The sequence below is a fragment of the Temnothorax longispinosus genome, chromosome 10 (assembly GCF_030848805.1).
Source record: "Temnothorax longispinosus isolate EJ_2023e chromosome 10, Tlon_JGU_v1, whole genome shotgun sequence".
Classification (NCBI taxonomy): domain Eukaryota; kingdom Metazoa; phylum Arthropoda; class Insecta; order Hymenoptera; family Formicidae; genus Temnothorax; species Temnothorax longispinosus.
The window spans coordinates 18,299,769-18,320,047 of NC_092367.1; the positions used below are offsets into that span (position 1 = coordinate 18,299,769).

General features: G+C 41.7%; 4 protein-coding genes across 12 annotated transcripts; 1 reads left to right on the forward strand and 3 right to left on the reverse strand.

The window, feature by feature from the left end:
• Positions 1-864: 864 nt before the first annotated feature.
• LOC139821053 (uncharacterized) lies at positions 865-7,198 on the reverse strand. Of its 7 annotated transcripts, none has more exons than XM_071791776.1 (6): positions 7,051-7,195; positions 6,501-6,696; positions 3,151-4,889; positions 2,676-2,846; positions 2,404-2,556; positions 865-2,291 (listed from the first exon to the last, which is right to left on the reverse strand). In XM_071791776.1, exons 3-6 carry the CDS (start codon positions 4,873-4,875, stop codon positions 2,133-2,135), a joined length of 2,208 nt encoding a protein of 735 aa, XP_071647877.1. In that variant the 5' UTR covers positions 4,876-4,889; positions 6,501-6,696; positions 7,051-7,195; the 3' UTR covers positions 865-2,132. The 7 variants fall into 7 exon arrangements, with proteins under 7 accessions (XP_071647877.1, XP_071647876.1, XP_071647879.1 ...); XM_071791775.1 differs by having other exon boundaries at positions 6,244-6,696; XM_071791778.1 differs by lacking the exon at positions 7,051-7,195 and adding an exon at positions 6,789-6,961 and having other exon boundaries at positions 6,244-6,696.
• On the reverse strand, positions 5,243-6,331 carry LOC139820905 (phosphatidate cytidylyltransferase, mitochondrial). The gene has a single exon (XM_071791490.1). The coding sequence runs from the start codon at positions 6,329-6,331 to the stop codon at positions 5,243-5,245; it is 1,089 nt and encodes a 362-aa protein (XP_071647591.1).
• Positions 7,079-10,203, forward strand: Csn6 (COP9 signalosome subunit 6). 2 transcript variants are annotated; one of them, XM_071791789.1, is made up of 6 exons: positions 7,079-7,219; positions 7,896-8,203; positions 8,755-9,038; positions 9,144-9,309; positions 9,403-9,596; positions 9,704-10,203. In XM_071791789.1, the coding sequence occupies exons 2-6, from the start codon at positions 7,984-7,986 to the stop codon at positions 9,842-9,844; spliced, it is 1,005 nt and encodes a 334-aa protein (XP_071647890.1). In that variant the 5' UTR covers positions 7,079-7,219; positions 7,896-7,983; the 3' UTR covers positions 9,845-10,203. The 2 variants fall into 2 exon arrangements, with proteins under 2 accessions (XP_071647890.1, XP_071647889.1); XM_071791788.1 differs by having other exon boundaries at positions 7,082-7,219; positions 7,651-8,203.
• On the reverse strand, positions 10,095-18,852 carry LOC139821052 (uncharacterized). 2 transcript variants are annotated; one of them, XM_071791773.1, is made up of 15 exons: positions 18,129-18,852; positions 16,967-17,104; positions 16,518-16,714; positions 16,204-16,345; positions 15,986-16,082; positions 15,678-15,872; positions 15,066-15,218; positions 14,697-14,973; positions 14,332-14,607; positions 14,049-14,256; positions 13,508-13,695; positions 13,127-13,419; positions 12,441-12,674; positions 11,659-11,841; positions 10,095-11,598 (listed from the first exon to the last, which is right to left on the reverse strand). In XM_071791773.1, exons 2-15 carry the CDS (start codon positions 17,095-17,097, stop codon positions 11,440-11,442), a joined length of 2,733 nt encoding a protein of 910 aa, XP_071647874.1. In that variant the 5' UTR covers positions 17,098-17,104; positions 18,129-18,852; the 3' UTR covers positions 10,095-11,439. The 2 variants fall into 2 exon arrangements, with proteins under 2 accessions (XP_071647874.1, XP_071647875.1); XM_071791774.1 differs by lacking the exon at positions 12,441-12,674 and having other exon boundaries at positions 18,129-18,848.
• Between the last annotated feature and the right edge of the window lie 1,427 nt (positions 18,853-20,279).

Consider the following 20,279-nt stretch of genomic DNA (forward strand, 5'->3'; position numbering starts at 1 on the left):
GTGCGTAAGATCCGCGGCCAATCGCGTGCATGCGTGGTGCGTGGGCGAGAGGCGGCCTCGGTACGCGACTCTTCTCTCAAGTTTATTTTTTGTAGCTGAATCCTTCTGGAGCTTTTCTTTTTTCCTTCTCTCGAGAAAGAGAATCTATAATCATATTATATCTTATTATATAATTAATTGTTATCCACATTATATCTATAATCATATTATAGTATATATCTTATTATATCATCTAATAATATTATCTTATTATGTAATATCTGTATGTAGTATCTCTTTGAAATAAAAATTATCAATATCTAATAATTATTTCATTTTAAAGGCAAAAAGTATAACGCTATGCAGTTACAGAAAACCGCCAACAAAATATTATTAAAGATCAATGAACTTATGAGACTTCAAAATTGATATCATCTAAACATTAATTCTTACAGCCGTGAGCAAAGTGATTATCTGATTATTGAAAAATAATTGTGGAAATATAATTACAAGATCTCTAAGGCGACTTAGGTTTTTAATCCATTTAATCGACATTAATTTGGTGTCCCTGATATATTCTTTCTTTTTATGCGTCCAGTGTATCTATGTTAACGAAATACTGCAAGTAACTTAACTGTTAACTTAATAGGCGATTAACTTGCCAAGCTTATTCAAGAAATTCCTAACAGACTATATATGATTTGAAAACTATAGAAGAAAGATTTCTCTATTCTCGAACCGAAAACTTATTTTATTTCGTCATTTACCTATCTTCTAAAAAAATAAAACACTAACCGATACCGCGTTGTTCAATCAAGTAAAAGCTGTATATAACATATATTGACTAACGTCTACAAGTGAAAGGAAAAGAGGACAGAAAGACAATTTTAATCAAAACATATTTTATTTTTATATGTAGAAACTCGAGAGATTTACATAATTTCTCAGCAGGAAATAAACAATCGTCGAATAGTATAAATCTGATAATCGTATCTATATATGATAGAGTGCGATGGCTAATCCACAAATCAACAAACCAATCAAGTTTGAGATCCTTCAGATCCTTGAGATACCAAATTTTCAATTGCCTTTTTAATACGCATAAAATGAACGTCTCTCACGCAAAGTCAATTAAAATAATATAACTCCGGGAATATTAAACTTCAGGCCCACCGAAAATATAGAACCGCCTTTGGAAACGTGTACGTAAAATCAGAAGTGTCTCGAAAGTACAAGTGTGACAATGTAATTTTACTTGTACTTACTGTAGCCACGCCGATATGTATCTTTCAAGATACGTATCAACAATGCCAAAGTGTCGCACTATTTTGTACTGTCTCACTTATAGAAAATACGACGAACAAACAACGAGCGGCATACCTATTTTATACATGAGCAGAAATCCGTACAATCGTTATTATTATTACATACGTCATTGTCGTTTTTATGATGCATCACACACAGAACAATGCTATATACATGAGTCACGGTATTTATAAAATCTTCGTTCGATTGTAATTTATGCATCGTTGCATCGTACATTACAAAATACAATGTGCCGGAAATATGACTGGAAAAGCTTTATCTAAAACAACACGTTCGATTTGTAACCGTAATACAAAATCAAATCCGCATTCGTGATACAATTTACAACACATTTGTTTCGGAAAAAGGAACTGAGGTTAAAATCGAAATAAAGTTTGACGAAAGTTAGTTGACTCCGACAGTAAAATGTGGTTTTATAAAAATCACGATTAACAAGACACGAATGTAACGAAGCTGACGTGCGTATTCTGCTAAAACATTTATGTAAAATTGTCAGTCAAGATGGCAAGAACTCTGTTAATTCAAGGCACCGTTAAACATCATTCAGTATCTCTGCCAATTTCCGAATATATATTTAATATAGAGTCTAAGTTCCATTACAATTATTTACACTTATCGTAATTTTATCCCCGTAAGAATTCGAACTCGTTAAATTTGTCTACGCGAAAATCTATCGTCGAGCAACTACACTTTCATCAATAGTCTTTCTTTGTGTCTCATCAAATCGATTGCAAATCAATGTATGTAATACAGAATATAATTCCCTTTACAATTCACAATTATTTACAATTACCATAATTTCATCCCCGTAAAAATTCGAACCCGTGTTAAATTTGCCCACGCGAGAACCTATCGTCGAGCAACTGCGCTTTCACCAGAATAGACTTCTTTTGTGCCTGATCAAATCGATTAACTTGCAAATCGATGTCTCTATCAAATGGCCTTCTCGTCGATATTCCAGCCCGTCTCGCTTCTTTTTCCTCTTTCTGTAAAATAAGACATATACATGTATATACATACAATCCCTAGTACAGCAAGTATACGAATGTATGGAAAAAATTAATAGATCATAACTTAAAAAAATACAAATCAAGTTACCTTCTTTTTCTTGGCGACCTTGCTTTGATGCATTTCTAATAATGATTTCTCGCGTTTTCCACTTTTGTCTGCTTCCTTTTTTTGAAATTCATTTACACGTTTTTTCTCTGATTCTCTGAGTTTTTTCTCTGATTCTCTAAATCTTTTTGTTTCCTAAAAAAATGCGACGAGCATAAGCATATATATATAAAATTCTAAAGCCTTAATAATAACATGGAATGCCTCGCATTTGAAACAGCGATGTATAGTAGCAAATTTTTTTTTTTATTTACCAAGTCCATCTGCTTCTGAGCTTTTTGTACTGGTGTGTCAGTCCAACATGATCTATCTGACATATCTGGGCCATCTCGAAGTCTGAATTTGCGCGGGCCTAATCCAAGATTAGCAGCTTGAGCGGGTGGTAACTCGGTCATCCATTCCTCGCGTTTATTTCCGAAATCAATCTAAAATACGAATACTTTTCTTTCTCATTGATAACTAATAATCCATCCATATAAGCAATTTATTTACGCATTGGTTGGATAGAACATGTTGATTGGATAGAACAATTCTCTTATATTAAATACTCATTTGATTTTCCTGTCACTCCACATATAAGAAATTTTAAACAGATAACATTATTCCACTATGATACAAATAACAAGAACAAGAATAAAAACTTAAATCGATCCCAGGATAACTAGACAATAAAATGGTATTGAGGGCAAAAATCCAAAAAAGTTAGAAAAAAAATATATTTTTCTTTACCTCTTCCGAATATTTTTCATCCCTAATTCTTTGTGCTCGCAAATCTAACTGTTCGTGCACACGGCTAGTTCTTAGAGCTGGGTGATCCACAGGTAGAGGACCTATCGCAGAATCATCATCAGATTCCGGAAAAGCAGTCAAACCTTCTTCGCGCGATTCCAGAGTGTCGGGTAGCACGGGGCCGATAATTCTATCCCGCGATTTTTTCTCTCGTTGTCGTTGTAACAAATGTGGTGGCAGTACTGGCCCGAAAACAGCGTCCACTTCTGTCGCAGAAGCATCCGCTGTGTCATCTTGCCCATCATCAGATCTTCGACGATCTTTTAACCGAGGTAGCAAGCAAGGTCCGATGAAATTCACATTTTTTCCATCGACCTCATCGTTGATTTTATTTTCGTCAATATTCGACTTGTCAAAATCAAGCTCATCACCAGACGCGTTAGGCACGAAGCTCGGTGGTAAAAGCGGACCGTACGTGGATCCGGTTTGATCCGTATCTTTCTCCAATAATCGCGTCTCATCCGAAGAAGCACTAGAACGCGAATATTTCTCTCCCGAACTCGAACGCTCGACGTTACTATCGTAAAGCCGTCTCTCCTCTTCACGATACTCAGACTTTTCTCTCTCAGAGTCCATACGCGTTACCAAGAGCGTCGCGTGCGATGCAGAGCCGAGTAAGGAATCTGAAACGGCGCTAGGATAATTATTACTGGAACTAGATGCCGGATCACAACTCCCTCCTTTTACCTTTAATTCCTCCCGCCGTTTTTTCTCGCTGACTCCGTCGTCGTTCTCTCGCTTTGTCGCACGACTTTCCGACCGGATTTCGGAATCGTGCCTTTTCAACTTGACTTTACGCGAGTGCGGAGACGACGTTCGGCTCTCGGAATCCCGATCGTCGGACATGTTCTCATCGGTCTCCGACAGAACGTCGAATTGCGATAGATCCAAATCCTTGCAGTCTTGAGCCTCTATCGACGAATCCTTCTTGGTATTCTCGTCCGAACGAGTCTCGCTATGACTGCGCTCTCGCTCGGTGTTCTTAGGCGAGGAATAGTCCCTTGAATTTTGCGACCTATTCTCCTTTACCGATATCTTCTTGGAGGAATCGTGTCTCCCGTGATCCTCTCGAGATCGATGATCGTCGTTCGAAGATTTAATCAGTCTACTCGACTGATGAGATCTATCTCGGCTTCTATCGCGTGAACGATGCTTGTGTCTTTCGTGATATCGACCACGATGCTTATCGCTCGTTGCCCGCTCATCGTGGTGGTTTCTCTCGTACGAATGTTCTCGCGAGCGTTGCCCCCGGTGGACGCTCCGATCCTTGTCCGATTGCCGTTTCGAGTCACGCAATCTCTCCCTCGCGTCACCCCCGTTGGAATTTCTGGAACCTCTGTCATTCGTGGCGAATCCAGACCTACTTTCCCTGTGGTCCTTGTGCGAATTTTTGCTATCCTCCTGTCTCGAGTTTCTCGACTCGTGCTTCGAATGCTTCGCGGAGTGTCTGAGATCCTTGTCATCCGTCTTGCTACCGCTCTCGTGTTTGGACCGTTCCTTCCTGTCTCGATAACTCTCGTTATGGGACGATTTGTGCTTCTTCCTAGTCTTCGTTCGATCTGTGGTATCCACAGGTGCGACCGAATCCTTGCGCGTGGCCTCGAAACGAAATCGCCGCCCGTCGTCGCTATCCTGACTCTCGGAATCGGAATCCATCGCTGTCATAGTCTAGTTACATACTGAAAACACGACAAAACCATTATAAGTTAAATCTTTAATGACAAGTGTATATAAATGACTATACGTAAAAATAATCTCTTAAATTCTCGCGATATTAAACAATATATTTTAGCAGGCAACGTTTCAATTTATGGAACGAGACTCTCTTTTTAAGCAACAACAAAAAATAGCTTTACTGATTTACGAGCGTATACCACAAATTGAAGGCATCAAATAATACCTACAAATAAAATATTACATTGTTGAGTGCAACTATCCACTTTATTTGTGATACAGGCTTCGTATAAGAATTTACAAATGTATGTATATACATATATCAGGACTGAAGCTTTTTCTAAAAGAATAATGGTAACTACTCGACGCGCTTCTCGGCGTTCTTAGACTCTGTCTTCTTCACAACGGTCTGAACAATTTTATTGATTTTATTCGGATCAGATAGTGGATTGGATTGTAACATCTTAATTATCTTGGCGCTGCTGTACTTAACGGACTTTACGAGCCCGGCAGTTACGATTCCCTTTAGGCTTTGCGTCACGCTGGACCTCCAAACGATCTCTTTCAAGCACCGCTCCAATATCTCGCAACACTCCGGATCGTGTGCGATCGCGCGCAGGCAATCTTCCGTATCTTTCGATCTTGGGCCGTGAGACCATGCCCTGACTAGTTTAACCTGCGGTGTTCTGGGTAAGTGATTCAAGTGATGGACTCTAGTCGCCGGACTAGTGTCCTGATGACACGTAACAGCCATGTGATCTGACTTTGGAATATCTACGTAATTGTCGAAATGTTTCAAGATTGGTTCGTACAACTGCTTGAAATGATGCAACTGTGGCAACACGATGTTGCTGATCTTATCTTTATTCTCGCCAAAGATCATTCGAAAATCGCCGTGGTAGGACAGACTGGTGATTCTTTTGAAGAAGTCAACCTCCGTAAAATGCTCAGGCAACAACAGCAGGGCTGCGTGTACGGCCGAATGTAAATTCTGCACTAGAGCGGTGCGCAGTTGAGAACTCTCGTCCGGCTCCACCAATACTTTAACCGGTTTGTGCAATCTCCCTGCCAAATACAGATCGTTCCAGTCCAACAAATCCTCCACTAAGGAAACTTCAGAGATTACTCCGTACTTGACGAGTTGGCCTTCGCTCGTTCTCACCAATGTGTTGTAAAATATCTTGGCGCCCAATCCTTCTTGGACGTTAGTGATCGCTTTAGGGCCAAGAAATCTTAACGGTTGAGCGTAATGCTTGGGATTTTTCGTCAGATTCTCGGTGTGCCACTTGTTAGCGTTTCGTACAACGAATATGAGATCCAGCATGTTTTCGCCGTCGTTATTAATCTGTTTAAACGCACCTGATCCGTAAGCGAAACAGAACTTCATATTTCCGGGAAACTCCCCGAGTAAATGTCTCAGTTGCGGTATTCTGACGATTTTATCCATCGTTCCGAATTACTCCAGGCTCGTAATAGGGCAGATACTTTTCCAGGATGCGCGTTAAGAACACCTACAATTTCACGTAGCCTCTCACATCGCCTGATCTAATCTTAACGAGGAACTCGCCGAGGGGCACGCTCTACGATCAGAATGCGGCCGACGTTACAGTTCGCACCATGAAGTTTCACGCCGTGGCGATCGTCGGGATCCGAGGAAGGTGTACGTCGACAAGGCAATTCTCGAGCTGTCGCATGTGCGTCTCTCTCTCTCGTCGTCCTAGGCGCCGACGTCCCGACGTGATACGTGCCCGACAGATCTCGCCGATCTCCGCGGTCAACCGCGCGTTTTGCCAACACGATCGCCCATCTAACCTAGAAACGCAACTCGTAAATAGACTCGCTTTCGAGTTTACTTACTCAGCGAAGGGGCGGGACGGGTTTTCTGTCCCCAAGAAGGGACTGACCGAGATGGTTCCCGTCGACAAGGGGACCAGCCACAGTCTCGCGATCTCGGACGAGTGCGTACACGCGCGTGAATACCACCTCACGTATACGCTTATACGCTTCGAAACGATCGTGATTTACCCTCGTACTCTCGTAGCTCGTAGCCTCGTATACTCGAGGCCCCCGACGAGGCGTCGCGATTGTACATACGTGACGCGAGTCTCACTCGGCCGAACGCAGGTGGGAAGAGGCGTAATCAGAGTAATTCACCATTATACATACACTCGAGTGTTCCCGTGACGAGTGACGAGGCAAATCGTTCGCCTTTGCCCTTTAAACGATGACAAACGGATGAGTCGCTGACACGCCGACCCGGGCCCCGGGCAAAATTCCGCACCTCCGCTGACTCCGCAGCGAAACGTGGGTCACTCAGTTGTGCACGCCCTTAAAGGTACGAACTTCCGGCGCTTAGCGCGCCTGGCGCCTCCGACGTTTGCGCCGTAGGTAATTATAAGGGCGGAAATCACGAGCCGATAACATGATAACATGATCCATAACATATGTCCATATTGTCCATTTCAACCTGTCCATTTTTCTTATTCTAAAAATTGGATAAAAATAAAAAGTAAGTTAAAACGAGATTAAAGTTAATCCACATTGGTAGAAATAAACAACAGAAATTACAGATCTTAAATATAAAATCAAATTGCAAGCACGAATAAGAGAATTGTCAATCTTTCATCGCGTTTGACGGAGTGAAAGAAAAATGATGTCCATTTCTACCGATGTAGGTTAACTTTAATCTCGATTTAACCTACTTTTTTTAATTCTTAGAACTAGAAAAAGATAGGAAGTGAGTTAAAATTAATCTGCATTGAATAGAAATATATTGAAGGTTGGAGGTTGGAGGTTGGAGGTCCTGCGGTCGACGTATCTCGAGATATCGATCTCTCTTTCTCGACGCGACGCGACCTCTCTTCCTCGGCGAGAAAGAATCGACGCGATGGCCGTCCGTGCTGGATCGCGCTGATCATCGCACGACAGACGTCTCGGTTGATTCGGAGAGAATCGCGCACTCGTGTCGATCAATTCCCACGGTACAGTCGTTCGCTCCTCTCTTTCTCCAGTCTTATCTTCTCCGGAATCGCCGCGCCGGTTTCCACGGATCCGGGCGAAGCCTAGCGAGAACAGCGAGCGGGAACTCCGGGGAGCGACATGGAGGTCGACGTGCCTGAAGAAAATACAAGCGAGCAAACGGCGATGGAGATCGATGAGGACACCTCCGAGAGGAACCCGAGGGTGTCCGGGAGTGTCAAAGTCATGGCATCCTCGGGCACCGTCGGCTCCGTGTCCATCAGCCTGCATCCGCTGGTGATCATGAACGTCAGCGAGCACTGGACCAGACTCAGGGCTCAGGAAGGCAGCGATCAGTTGGGTGAGATCCTTTTCTCGATAATTAACAGCAAGCCCGATAGCAGGGCGCAATTCCTCGCATTTGCCAATTAAATTACACCCTAAACCTCTATGGCTGCGTTCAGGGAGCGCGCTATTAGCGCTATTGAATCATTGAATGAACCAAAAAACACAGAGGTAAATTGACCGAAATATGTTTCTGTGAGAAAATATTCTCTTTTTTTTTTTATTTTTTAAATGCATCAAAAGATGATATGTTTAAGAATAATGAAATTTGGTTGCAGCACTTATCTGTCTCTATGTATGAATCGGTTATCGACTTGGTTAACGGTGAGGCTACCATGTTATTTGTTCCATTCTGTCTTTATCGCTCATCAGGAGTAACACAAGGATAGAATAAGCAAATAGCGCTAATAGCGCGCTCCCCGAATCTAGCCTATATAACTTCCAAAATGAATTTTGACACGGGTTAATGCGCAAAGTATTTCTAGAGATCTCAGTCATATACTTTATAAATTTTGTTAATAATCCACAAACTAGCACAAACTGTTTCTGACAACGAAATACTTTCAGTGTACGGCGCTCTGATCGGTAAACAGAAAGGTCGCAACATAGAGATTATGAACTCCTTTGAATTGCTGTTCAACTGCATCGGTGACGACGTCATAATTGATAGGGATTATTATAATACGAAGGAGGAGCAGTTTAAGCAGGTCTTCAGTGAAATGGACTTTTTGGGCTGGTATACTACCGGTGACATGCCTACCGAGAAAGACATTAGAGTGCACAAGCAGCTTTGCGAAATTAATGAAAGTCCTGTGTTACTGAAACTAGATCCGAGACCAAAAAACACAGAGGTAAATTGACCGAAATATGTTTCTGTGAGAAAATATTCTTTTTTTTTTTATTTTTTAAATGCATCAAAAGATGATATGTTTAAGAATAATGAAATTTGGTTGCAGCACTTATCTGTCTCTATGTATGAATCGGTTATCGACTTGGTTAACGGTGAGGCTACCATGTTATTTGTTCCGTTAACTTACACGTTAGCCACAGAGGAAGCTGAGAGAATTGGAGTCGATCACGTACAAAGGATGTGTAACAACGATCAAGGCGAATGCTCAGTAGGTGCGTAATATAATGCAGTTTAAGTAATTTTTGTTGACACTGACTCAGAATCAACAGTAAATTAACTAAATATCTGATTTCACACACACACAGTGGCTGAACACTTAACGGCGCAGCACAGTGCTATTAAAATGTTGCATGCGAGAGTGAAACTCGTTCTGAGATACGTGCAAGCGGTGCAGAATGGAGAATTGAAGGGAAATCACGAAGTTCTTCGAGCAGCTTGTTCTTTGAGCCATCGACTGCCTGTCCTGAATAACCCGAAATTTAAGGCTGACTTTTATAACGTTAGTATAAACTTATATACATTAAATATATGCATTAGGAAGAATGCGCTACAAAAATATATCTACTAATTAGTTATTTTAATTTAATATATTTTTTTTGTTTACAGCAATGTAATGATTTTGGCTTGATGACGTATCTCGGTATTATAACTAAAGGCTGCAATAATATAAATCAATTTGTAAACAAATTTAATATCCTGTATGATAGACAAGGCGTGGGACGACGTCTACGAAGTCTCTTCTTCTGATATGTAAATAGAATCTATTGTTTTTATACATGTCTTTTTTTACTTCTTAGATAACTAAGTATCGAACTCAGGATTAAAGTTTAAACAGCCAACTTAATCGAGGGATAGTTTGAATACTACTTCTAGAAGTACGTTGTATCGAATATAAATAAAGTAAAGAAGTTACATAACAGTTTTTTTTTTTAAGTGAAATGTAATAGCTAATGATAGAAAGTAAGAACCACCCGAAACATACATTATATCGTTAATGTTGTTCAGAAGTAATATTTATTAAATGCTGTCTTGTATAAATGGTATGTTTTAACAGATTTCAGTTAACAATAACGTGTGATATTAATAAAAACTGTGATGCGTTTCAAGAGATCTTTTTTTTTTTCTTTACGTTAACATCGATTTAGCATTTAGTCAAATTATAATATAAAAAATTATTTAAAAAATAAAATTTATATTGCTAATTATATATATATTGAAGTATGATTATAATAAATTTCGAATATAGATGCAAAATTCCATCTTGTAATATAAATTTATTAATACATACTTCATATATATTTTATATGCTTTTGACACTCCTATCATTGAATGAGAAGTACAGCAAGATTATATAAATCATAGAATACTTTCACACGTTTTTGCTTTAATAATGGAAGACCTCATTTTAATTGATTTACATACTACCAAGCATACTTTTTCCTTTGTAGGCCATATTACCCACTCTTTATACCCGAATGTACGATTCCGTTACAGCGACTTATGTATACACATAAGTTTTACCTTCATAAAAAATTGCCTACACATTAATCTTTTATTATAAAATACTAAAAGTTTCCCCTCTAAAAATCTATTTGCATATTACGTATATATATATGTATATACTCTGACTTAAAGTATAGAACGACTTAAAAATATTATTGTACAAAATATAGTTTAGTATATTGTGCCTCGTTAGTTATTGCATGTAACTGTAAATATCCCAGTTACGCCTTCTGTACGAAGTAAAACCCAGAATTGACCTCTCGTACATGACTAGACCGTTATTACGTATGATTGCAGAGAGTTTGCCACGCTGTCTTACGACAACGTGACATTAACGACAACTGAACGTCCGGTATATCACGCTATGTTCGTTCTCCATTAGATCCTTATAGTACAAACTTGATTCGACAGCACGATACACTACGTACATAGACTAGAAAATATCGCAGCGACAACCTATCCTTCCCTATTTGATATATTGCCTTGTACAACGAATTGTGCGAGTTTGCATGATATCCTTTTGATATGCTAGACGAGAATAGTAGTTCGAACAAAAAACAAAAGAATAAAAACCGAATCAATCTTCCTTTCGTCAAAATGAAACTCGTATAACACGTTCATCTAACAATAAGACTAGGCTTATACGAATTAGAGTTATAAGAGCTAATTATCGGCCTTGCGTTTAACTACAGTCAAATATACCCGTTCGTTTTCTTTTCTTTTTCTTTTTGTATGTCCTCGCGGAAGAGTACATACATAGTGATATATTAGTTTTTCAGTAGGCTGTCCTCGATCATAGTAGCCAGCACGTCTACCAGAACGGACAGCATCGAGTCGGGCTAAGGACCCGATTTATCCATGCCGATGATCTCCTCGAAGAGACTGTTCTTTCCTTCCACCCGTTCCTCGATCGCATGCATAGCGTACCTCAACGTCGCGGCAGCCAGATCGCCCACTGACCAACGTCTGTCCATTAGAACTCTGCTTACAGTGTCTAACTGAAATGCGAATTAGAACGGTGAAGAGTCAGGTAATAAATTGGTATTATTTCTTTTTACCTTGGATAGGCCAGAATTGCCAGAAGTGTAATAGATTAGTCTCGGTGTGCCTGCCAGGGAGGAGGCGAGCCATTGAATAACGAGTTTCAATTGCGGATTGCCTTTCAATCTAGTTCCACATCCCCAGTTGCCAGTAGCCACGGGCAATAAGCCTCCTCCTTGTGGACTGTTTTCGTGCGGCAACTACGCACACGATAAGACAATCTGTTATAAATTATTTTGTCACCGTGTACGCCAGTCTTTCCTGATGTAATAAACATAATTAGTAAAGATTTCAAATTCTTGCCGCTAGGAATGTGATTATCGGACGTCAGGTTTCTAGAGATACACGTAACATACAAAGCTATACGGTTATTATCGTTTTAGCTCACATGGAGAATTATTCTGCCTTTTTATCATAACGATCAAAAGAATGTATATGGACGATATTTTTACCCTACGGTTAATAACAAATAGAATGAAGCGAGAAGTGTGTGAGTGAATTGTAGAATTGGATAGACTGAGAGACAGATAAATATATTAGTTATAAGGATCTTGAACACGATGAAGATGCTGATCTCGGTTCGCGCGTCATGCATCAAGTCGACATATAGAAAGAGAGAGAGAGGAAAAAAAACCGGAGATACGAGATATCAGTCTTATCGACGAGTTACATCTTGCCGAAGAGTCCCAAGCCACAGAAAGTGCTCTTCCTCCAAGCGATTTTAAATACGGGTCGAACACAAGTTGCTGTCTCATGCATTGCGATTATACACGTGATGCGATCAAGTCATCAGAATCACCTCCGAGACACCGAGCGTGCTCGCTTCGCGCGTTTCACGCTCGTTCGCCGTCTGTACAGACTCGGAGGCGGGCGGTGTAGACAGGCGTACGGTCGTATGATCATCGACCAACGTTTGGAACACTTCCGACGTAAACGTGACTGCCCAAAGTTTCCTACGTTGGGCGTCCTTCGCCTCTCTTACCATCTCGCACGAGGCGTCCTCGTAGCGATCTACGCCTTCGGACTCAGACACCTGTATAGCATTTCCGGCTGCCTGTAGTCCAAACTCGAAACTTTCCATTCACCCGATTATTCTACGTTAAATTGGCTTTGCTCAATCAAGTCGATTTGAACTGTCTCTCATTCCATCTTACTTGCTCATTATTACGAAGTTTCGAGAGTACATTTGTATGCTTTTATATTACAGTGTGTCGTATGTTTAACCCGGATTAAGGGATTGCTAAAAGCATATTAAATTTGTTCTCTGCTTCCAAAAGAAAGCACTTGAATTTTGATTTATTGTAACGAAAATAATGAATTTTATAAGGGTCTCAAGCGCTTTCTTCGAGGAACCAAAGAAATCGCAATTCCGTTCATAATTATTTCTACAAAATAAATTTTCGGAAAACAAAAAACTCGGGCCTTTTTACAAATTCAGTCATCTCTTTTGCAAACGTAACACGTTTAGTCGAACTTGTTCCTTACTGATTGCTGTCTCCGATTTTTCTGCCGAGCGAGCTCCAAGCTGAGACTCCTCACAGCTAAGGCCAGCTTGTGCTGTTGATTTACGTCATTTGCGTCGATGAACGGCTGCGGCTCGCCCTCCTGGACCGGTACACCGGCGAACGACTCGCTCAGAGCGCGTTTCAGAAGGGAACCGGCGAATCGCACGACAGCCCGATCTCTCGCGTCCAACTCCCGGTTCTCGTCCGCCACTATCGGATCCTCCAGCCACTTTGACAATTGCTCATAGACCTCCTCCAGCTCGGAACAAAAATCTGTGCACGCGAAAGTTTAGCTCTTCAGTTCGTTTATCCTCGTCGGGGAACAGACGTCGTGCGTAAGCGATCTTTTTCGAATACTCGCCAGAATTGTACTCAGTGCTGAAACTATACTTGCTGCTCGCACTCGTGTCCTTCCTCTGAAACATGGGACCTTGACTCTGCCGGAATCGGCCCAGCCACTTTTGCTCTGCTTCTAAAGACTCTTTTAGGAACTCCTCGTCCACCGTCTCGTCCCGCAAAACGAATCCCCTCGAACCTCCTCTTCTCACCCTACAATTCGGTTACATTCGGTAAAAGTCAATCCAAATAAGTAGTATAACTAGTAAATTAAATGCAATAACAATGCATTAAAAATACATGCAATTATCAAACATATATTGTCTGTATTGTACGGAATGGAAAAATAATTAAACGCGATGACGTCGAGATTTACTAGATATCGCGAAAAAATGACATTTTTATCACAGAAATCTTTGGTTTATTGTAGGTAAAAATATTATCACTTATCAGAATCTTTCGCTTATCGAAGACGATTGCTCTCTCATCACTGAATTATATCCTTACATTATAATATTTTTCTCTCGATGAATTCTTTATTAATCTCTTCATGAATTTCGACTCACTTGATGTCTTGATCGCCAACGTGACTACCGCTAACGCTAATACCAACGGCGTAACTGCTCTCGCCGGAGGAGGTGTTCGAGGAAGTAACTCCCGTCGCCGTACTCTCTCGCTTAAGAGCATCTTTCAGTCGTTGCGCGAAAGTTCCTCTTCTTTCGGGCGTATCTAACTGCTCGCTGTAGCATTTGGTCACCTTCTGCTCCTCTTCCTCTGAAAATTGTTCAGTTAATATATATATAGAAACGCATTTTCTCTTTTTTATAAATCATCCTAGAATTATTTTACCAGGTTCCTCATCAATGGTCTCTTTAGCGCTATGAAAACTGTCCGTACTCTGACTGTTACAACTGCTGTAGACCGACATCTGACCGAGCTGTCGCGTCACCGGCAGTACCTCGCCGCTAGATCCGAGCACGATAAATCGGTTTCTCCGGTTCGTGCAACTCGCATCCTTGCATACCTTATGAGGACTCGGTGGTCTTATCGATTTACCGTTAGGCCTGCTACGTACTTCCGTCGCGTTCTCCAATCTATGGCGCTCGTCGCGCGGGGGCTGCTTGTCTGTCCGGAGAAGAAAACGGAGATCGTAGACGGCAAAAGGCTGGTTTGAGTAAATTACGAGAATTATTACACTTTTCGCGGTCTCTCACCTGTCTTGGAATTATTGCTCGTCGCGAAAACCTTGTCCTCGCCCTCCGTTTCCGGCGGGGTGCTGCTGAAGCTCTCGCCGATCGGCGACAATCTGCGCGATCCCAGGCCGACCTCCGTCTCCGGTTCGGTTTTAATCGGGTCCGTGGGGCTGCTGGGCACGTACCTCTGGCGGAATCCCAGCAGCGACTTGTTCAACTCTCTCAAAATGTTGTCTTCCTCGAACTGCGTCAACGGCAATCGCGAGTAGTCCTCGGGATCTATGCAGCAGACCGTTACCTGCGCTCGGAAAACTGTACGATTGTTTGCCTTCCCATCGCAGATATGTAGCGTGAAAACCGCGCGAATCCGAGATCCCGCACTTCACTCACCACGTTCGGCTTCGAGATACCCTCGAATATCGCCTTGTGCCGCGGATCGTTTATCCTCGACATATGCCTGACACCCTCGATTATCAGTACTTCGTTGTCTTCTAAGGCCTCGACAGATAGTATCGCGGCGAGCATCTCCGGATGCGTCGCTACCTGTAAAAAGATTCACATTTGCAATCGATTTCAGTTTGATACATGTATACAGGTTGAGTTTTAATAAATATGTATCAATATGTTAAAGAATAATTCCGGAACTTAAACAAGGAAGTTAATTCCAAGACAGGTAAAAAATGCAAGGTGATTTGTAATCTGTGTAATTTTTTCTAATTAATTCTTTGACGTCTATGATCTTTATGATATCGTATGAATAGATTTAGATTTTATTTTGAAAGAAAGAGAGAGAGAGAGAGAGAGAGAGAGAGAGAGAGAGAATTGACCGAAAGAAAACTTCAAAAATGTTCTTTAATTTATTTTTATTATAAATTATAAAATAAAGCCTAAACGATTTATATTCGTGTGATATCTTTTTCTTCTGAACTCCAGATTCATCTGAAGCATTGACATATGTATGATTAAGAATCTTCTTGATATAAGACGATTATAATTAGTTACATGTACAGTCTCCTGCGTGATATCACCATCGAGCACGCCGCCACCGATTTTAGCATTCGCGAAACAAACTTGCAGTACTTTTGATTCCGACTCGACTCTTTCCAACCGTCCCTCGTGACGTATCGTCAGCGGACATAGAGGTACGTTACTTTCCAGCCAATCTTCAATAGTCAACCACTGCTTAGACGTCATCACCTGCGAATTGCATTAAAAGTTTCGTATTTTGCACTTTGTTAAAAAAGAGAGAAGATTCAGAAGATTAACGACGAATTCGGAATCTGAAGTAAAGATTTGAAAAAATCGTGTACCTGTCTAGAAATTATTAAACGTCCGTCGAGTGTGTGCTCCGTCTCGAGATAATTGTAGTAATGAAAGATACTTCTGAGTTTGGCTTTCTGTGCGTTTCTGGAAAATGGTAAAGTGTTTGAAAACTCATTTTTTTCCCTTCTCTTAAACTTAAAACTTTAAAACGCTCAATATAGATTTCTCCTCGACGATCTAGTAAGTCCGCTCGTAAGTCACTCACTTGTGGAGGTGTCTGAAGAAGTTTGTAAAGTTGAAATCGCGCAACGTAGGATGAGTCTTCGCGGTTCTCTTCGGGTACGTCGAGAAGAACGCGTTCGCGATTAAAGAAGAGACGAAGGCATAGCTGTACTCGACGCTGTCACCTGCGCAAAATAAATTGATTTTCGAGTCATCGAAGTGTATACTTGTGTAAACATAAGCTTACAATCTTACAAACTGCGATTTGCGAGACAGTTAGAAATAGTTTAATAGCAAAGTACTTGTTTTACACGATTGATTGTCGGGAATTTCGAAGAATGTCGGATCTCGCGATACCTTGCTGCTGGAGACTGAAGTGTAAACCTTGCGGGGGTTTCGTAGATTTTAAGGCCTTCGCCCTTTCCACCATTCGCGGTATTGTCTTCGTGAACACTTGCTCGCGTTCCGCGAGATCGAGATCATTGTCTAGGAAGGTTCCCAACTTGGAGAATAGGTCGGTGTCCTGCACGTCTTCCTCGGGGTCGAGACTTATGCTGTACGAAACAAGTGCACGGCAAGTTTCAATACGTCGTGAGAAGCAGTTATAAATTTCGCGAAGCAGTTATAAATTATTATTTATCGCGCACAATGCTATATAATTGATTGCTTGTCAATCCGTCTTACATATGTTGCATTTATTGCAGAATGCAATTTAACTTGGAGAGAAGCAAATATATTAAATATAAAAATAACAGACGGCTTGCGCGTTAGGCAACAAGTGTAAAGTAAAGTGACGCGAGTCGTACTTGCACATGTCATGCAGTCGTTGCATCGCGTCTATTAGGTCTTCGGAGCTTTTGGCCGAGGCAGCCTTATCCAGCTGCTTCATGACAGCCGGCCACCAAGGCAGGTCACACGGTAGCATTACCAGAGCCATTGTGGATCTGCGAGGCACAGAAAAAATAATCGGAATGCACAATGCACAATTTAAGCAGAATGACCGCGCGGGGCTCAACTCGGTCAGATCGCGAACAGCCCTCGTCAGATTGACGTGTCGAACGGATCTTTCGGAGGCTAGTACGATATGCAATTTTTCATGCATTCGGCGAGACGGTATACTTTGGAAACGCGCTGATCGATTTCGATTTACAGTCGTGGCGTGATATGTCAAAGCTGTGCGTGATGGACGCGCCGAAGTAGCGCGATCGTAAAATAAAGCCGGCCGGGAAAGTTAATCGGTCCCCTCCCTACTCATAAATCTCCCGTCCCATAATCGTCCGATTGCATTTACATATGCGATTACGATCACAGATTTATTTACCGATTGATCTACAATTTCCTTGCGATTATACGATTCAAATTGAATACAAGCCGAAGCTTAATCAATAACTAAGTATTCATGCTAAAAACTATTGTCATTGAATCTCTGTACTTTTAAAACCTCCGGTTATTAATTTCGCGATCTCGCGACGCTTAAATTTTAGCTATTGAAGCTTTCGACGTCTGAATAGCTTTTGGATCTTAAATTCTGAGTTCCTGGGAAATCTAAAATTCCAGCTCACAGCTTCCAGATGCTGAGGTCTTAAACCTTGAATAGGTCTCGACTTTTTTTTTTAAATATTGACCCTTCAGAGTTTTTTAAACGTCCAACAGACTGGACGTAAAAGATCGCGGATTCTCTCGCGCTGGCAGCGGTTATTTTGCGAGATCTTATCCCGCGTGTCTAAAACGTCATCATTTGTATTCCCTCTCGAGGAAAACGCCTGGTCGCGCACGCAGGCGCAGGCCGGAGGGTTGGCTGGTTAGTAACCTCGTCCCACGAGGCGAATATAATTAGTTTCTCTTTCACCGGGGAGGGAATTCACCGGCCGTCGACGGGACGGGAGACGTTACAACGACGAGAGCGTGCGACGCGCGACCGCCGCCACCGCGGACCTCCAGAGCGCCGATCTCCGTTTACATAATCACCTCCTTTGTCCCTCGCGGCCTACGTCGAAACAGCTGACGCGTATAAACGGGTCTCACGTCTTGCGTCCCGTCGTCGCGACGACGTCGTACACCGACGGCGACGATCCCGGCGTCCTGATCGTACCCGCGAGACGCCGGCACATAGTCGAATGGGGAAAGGGGCCGCACGACGGACTCTCGCGTTTCTCGCTACCGCTGCGACCAAAATCAACCCCCGCGAATTCGGCACGGGGTATATTCCCGCGTCCCTTCCGCTTGATGTGCTCCGGAGTTACGCGGTAAACCCTCCGAAACTTTCAAGCAGCAAACTCTACAACTCTTCGGAGTTGATCTTTGGAGTCTGATGTCTCTCCTATAGGCCTGTTCCTTCGCCTCGCTCTTTGACTCACAGCCGGTCGAAGCTTTTTCAGATTCGGGACGTTTGAGGGTGGTCTTTCCCTTTGAGAAATCTGAAGACCCGGAGTACGCGAGCGTGTCGCACCCTTCCCCGCCGGCTCGATTGATCGTCGTCGCGGCGGCCGCAGCGGAGCCGGAGCCGGAAACCGGAGCCGGAGCTGAAGGGCCGCGCGAGTAGCGAACCGTTACTACTGCGGTCGGCACTACTATCCGTTACTACTGTCGTCGCGGCGCTCGCCGTCCGTAACCACTGCCTCGCATCCCCCTCGCGTACTCCATACGCTCGTCCCGTCTCTGTCGCTACTTTAACCGTCGCGAGCGGCGGTCAGCGTCGCACCCGCTATTTATAGAAAACGGCGCCGGCGCTCTGCCAAACTCTATATAGACGCGATATGGTGTCAAAAATTGACCAAGTTACCCTGGTCAGATCAACAAGATAAAAGGCGCGCGTCAATCATGTGTTTTTCCGAAAAAGAAACATGATTTTATTGAATTTTATTCGACGGTCTGTTAAATGTAAAGCTTTTTTTATTCTTTTCCAGGATGAGTCAAAACTTTTTTCAGACATGAAAACTTGAGACAATTTTTTTTTAATGTAGAATTATTATACGATTGGTCTTATCGTATCTTATAGTCTGGCAATTGGTCTGACACTTTAGCGATCTAAATTAAATAGTAGAATGATTTTTCGAAACATGATAGTCTTAAATATACCAACAACCTTGACAGGAAAAGAGACAATATCTGTTTGTCTCTTTATCTCTCTCTTTCTCTCTCTTCGCAGCAGATTAATTTTTCTAAAATAAATCTCTTTGTCGAACAAATTCTCATGGATTTAAAAGTTTTTTCGAGCAATTCTTTCGGGATTTATTAGCAAAGCAGAACTATGTCAGTACGCACTTTTGCTTCAAAGTTGGAGTTCGTGAAAGAGCATAGTATCTATCTATAGGATGTCCCGTAAGTTGCGTACTTACTCCATTCAATTAAGCGCTCTTAGACTACCAAAGTATCGATGTAGAAGACTACTGCTGTACCGATGGTAGGTGTTAACTCGACACTTGGAGCGTATGAATAAATCAAAACGCGATACTTGCTACATCTCTTTATTTTTTAATTTCGGAGCGAAACACTTTTGCATTATTATTCGGGAAACGATACAAAACGCTATACTTTTTTCAGCACCAATCAATCTCCAACAGAGATACGTCAGACACGTTGACTTGGCGAGAAAAGCTAGTAATCTGATATGAAGCTAACAGTGGCAATTTAAACTATTGGCAGTCCGCCATTAGCAAACCTTGTACCAGATTTACTCATCAACGTTTACTCATAACTATTTATACGTTGCACGCTTGTACACAATCTGTTTTGTCTTCAATATATTATGTCGATTTACCGACAAGCTATTAAACTGCTGCACTGTACATGTACAATTGCATTTTTAATAATTATAACGCTTAAGTACGAAGATTGTACTTATATGAGCTAAACTTTTAAAAGCCAAAACCGATCAATTAAATTTTTATAAATCTCTCAATTTTTACCCTTAATTTTAAAGCACATGATTTGTCTCCAACTTCATCAATTTTCTTTACTCTTTATTTTATGGAGATAATTAGTTTGATTTTTGAGAGAGATTCATATACACATAATACTGCCTTAAATTACCCGGCATTACCCGGGATTATCACAAAGTGTCAAGGAAATGATATCAAGAGAAGAGGATGGAGTGTATAGGTTTCACGGTAGCTTATA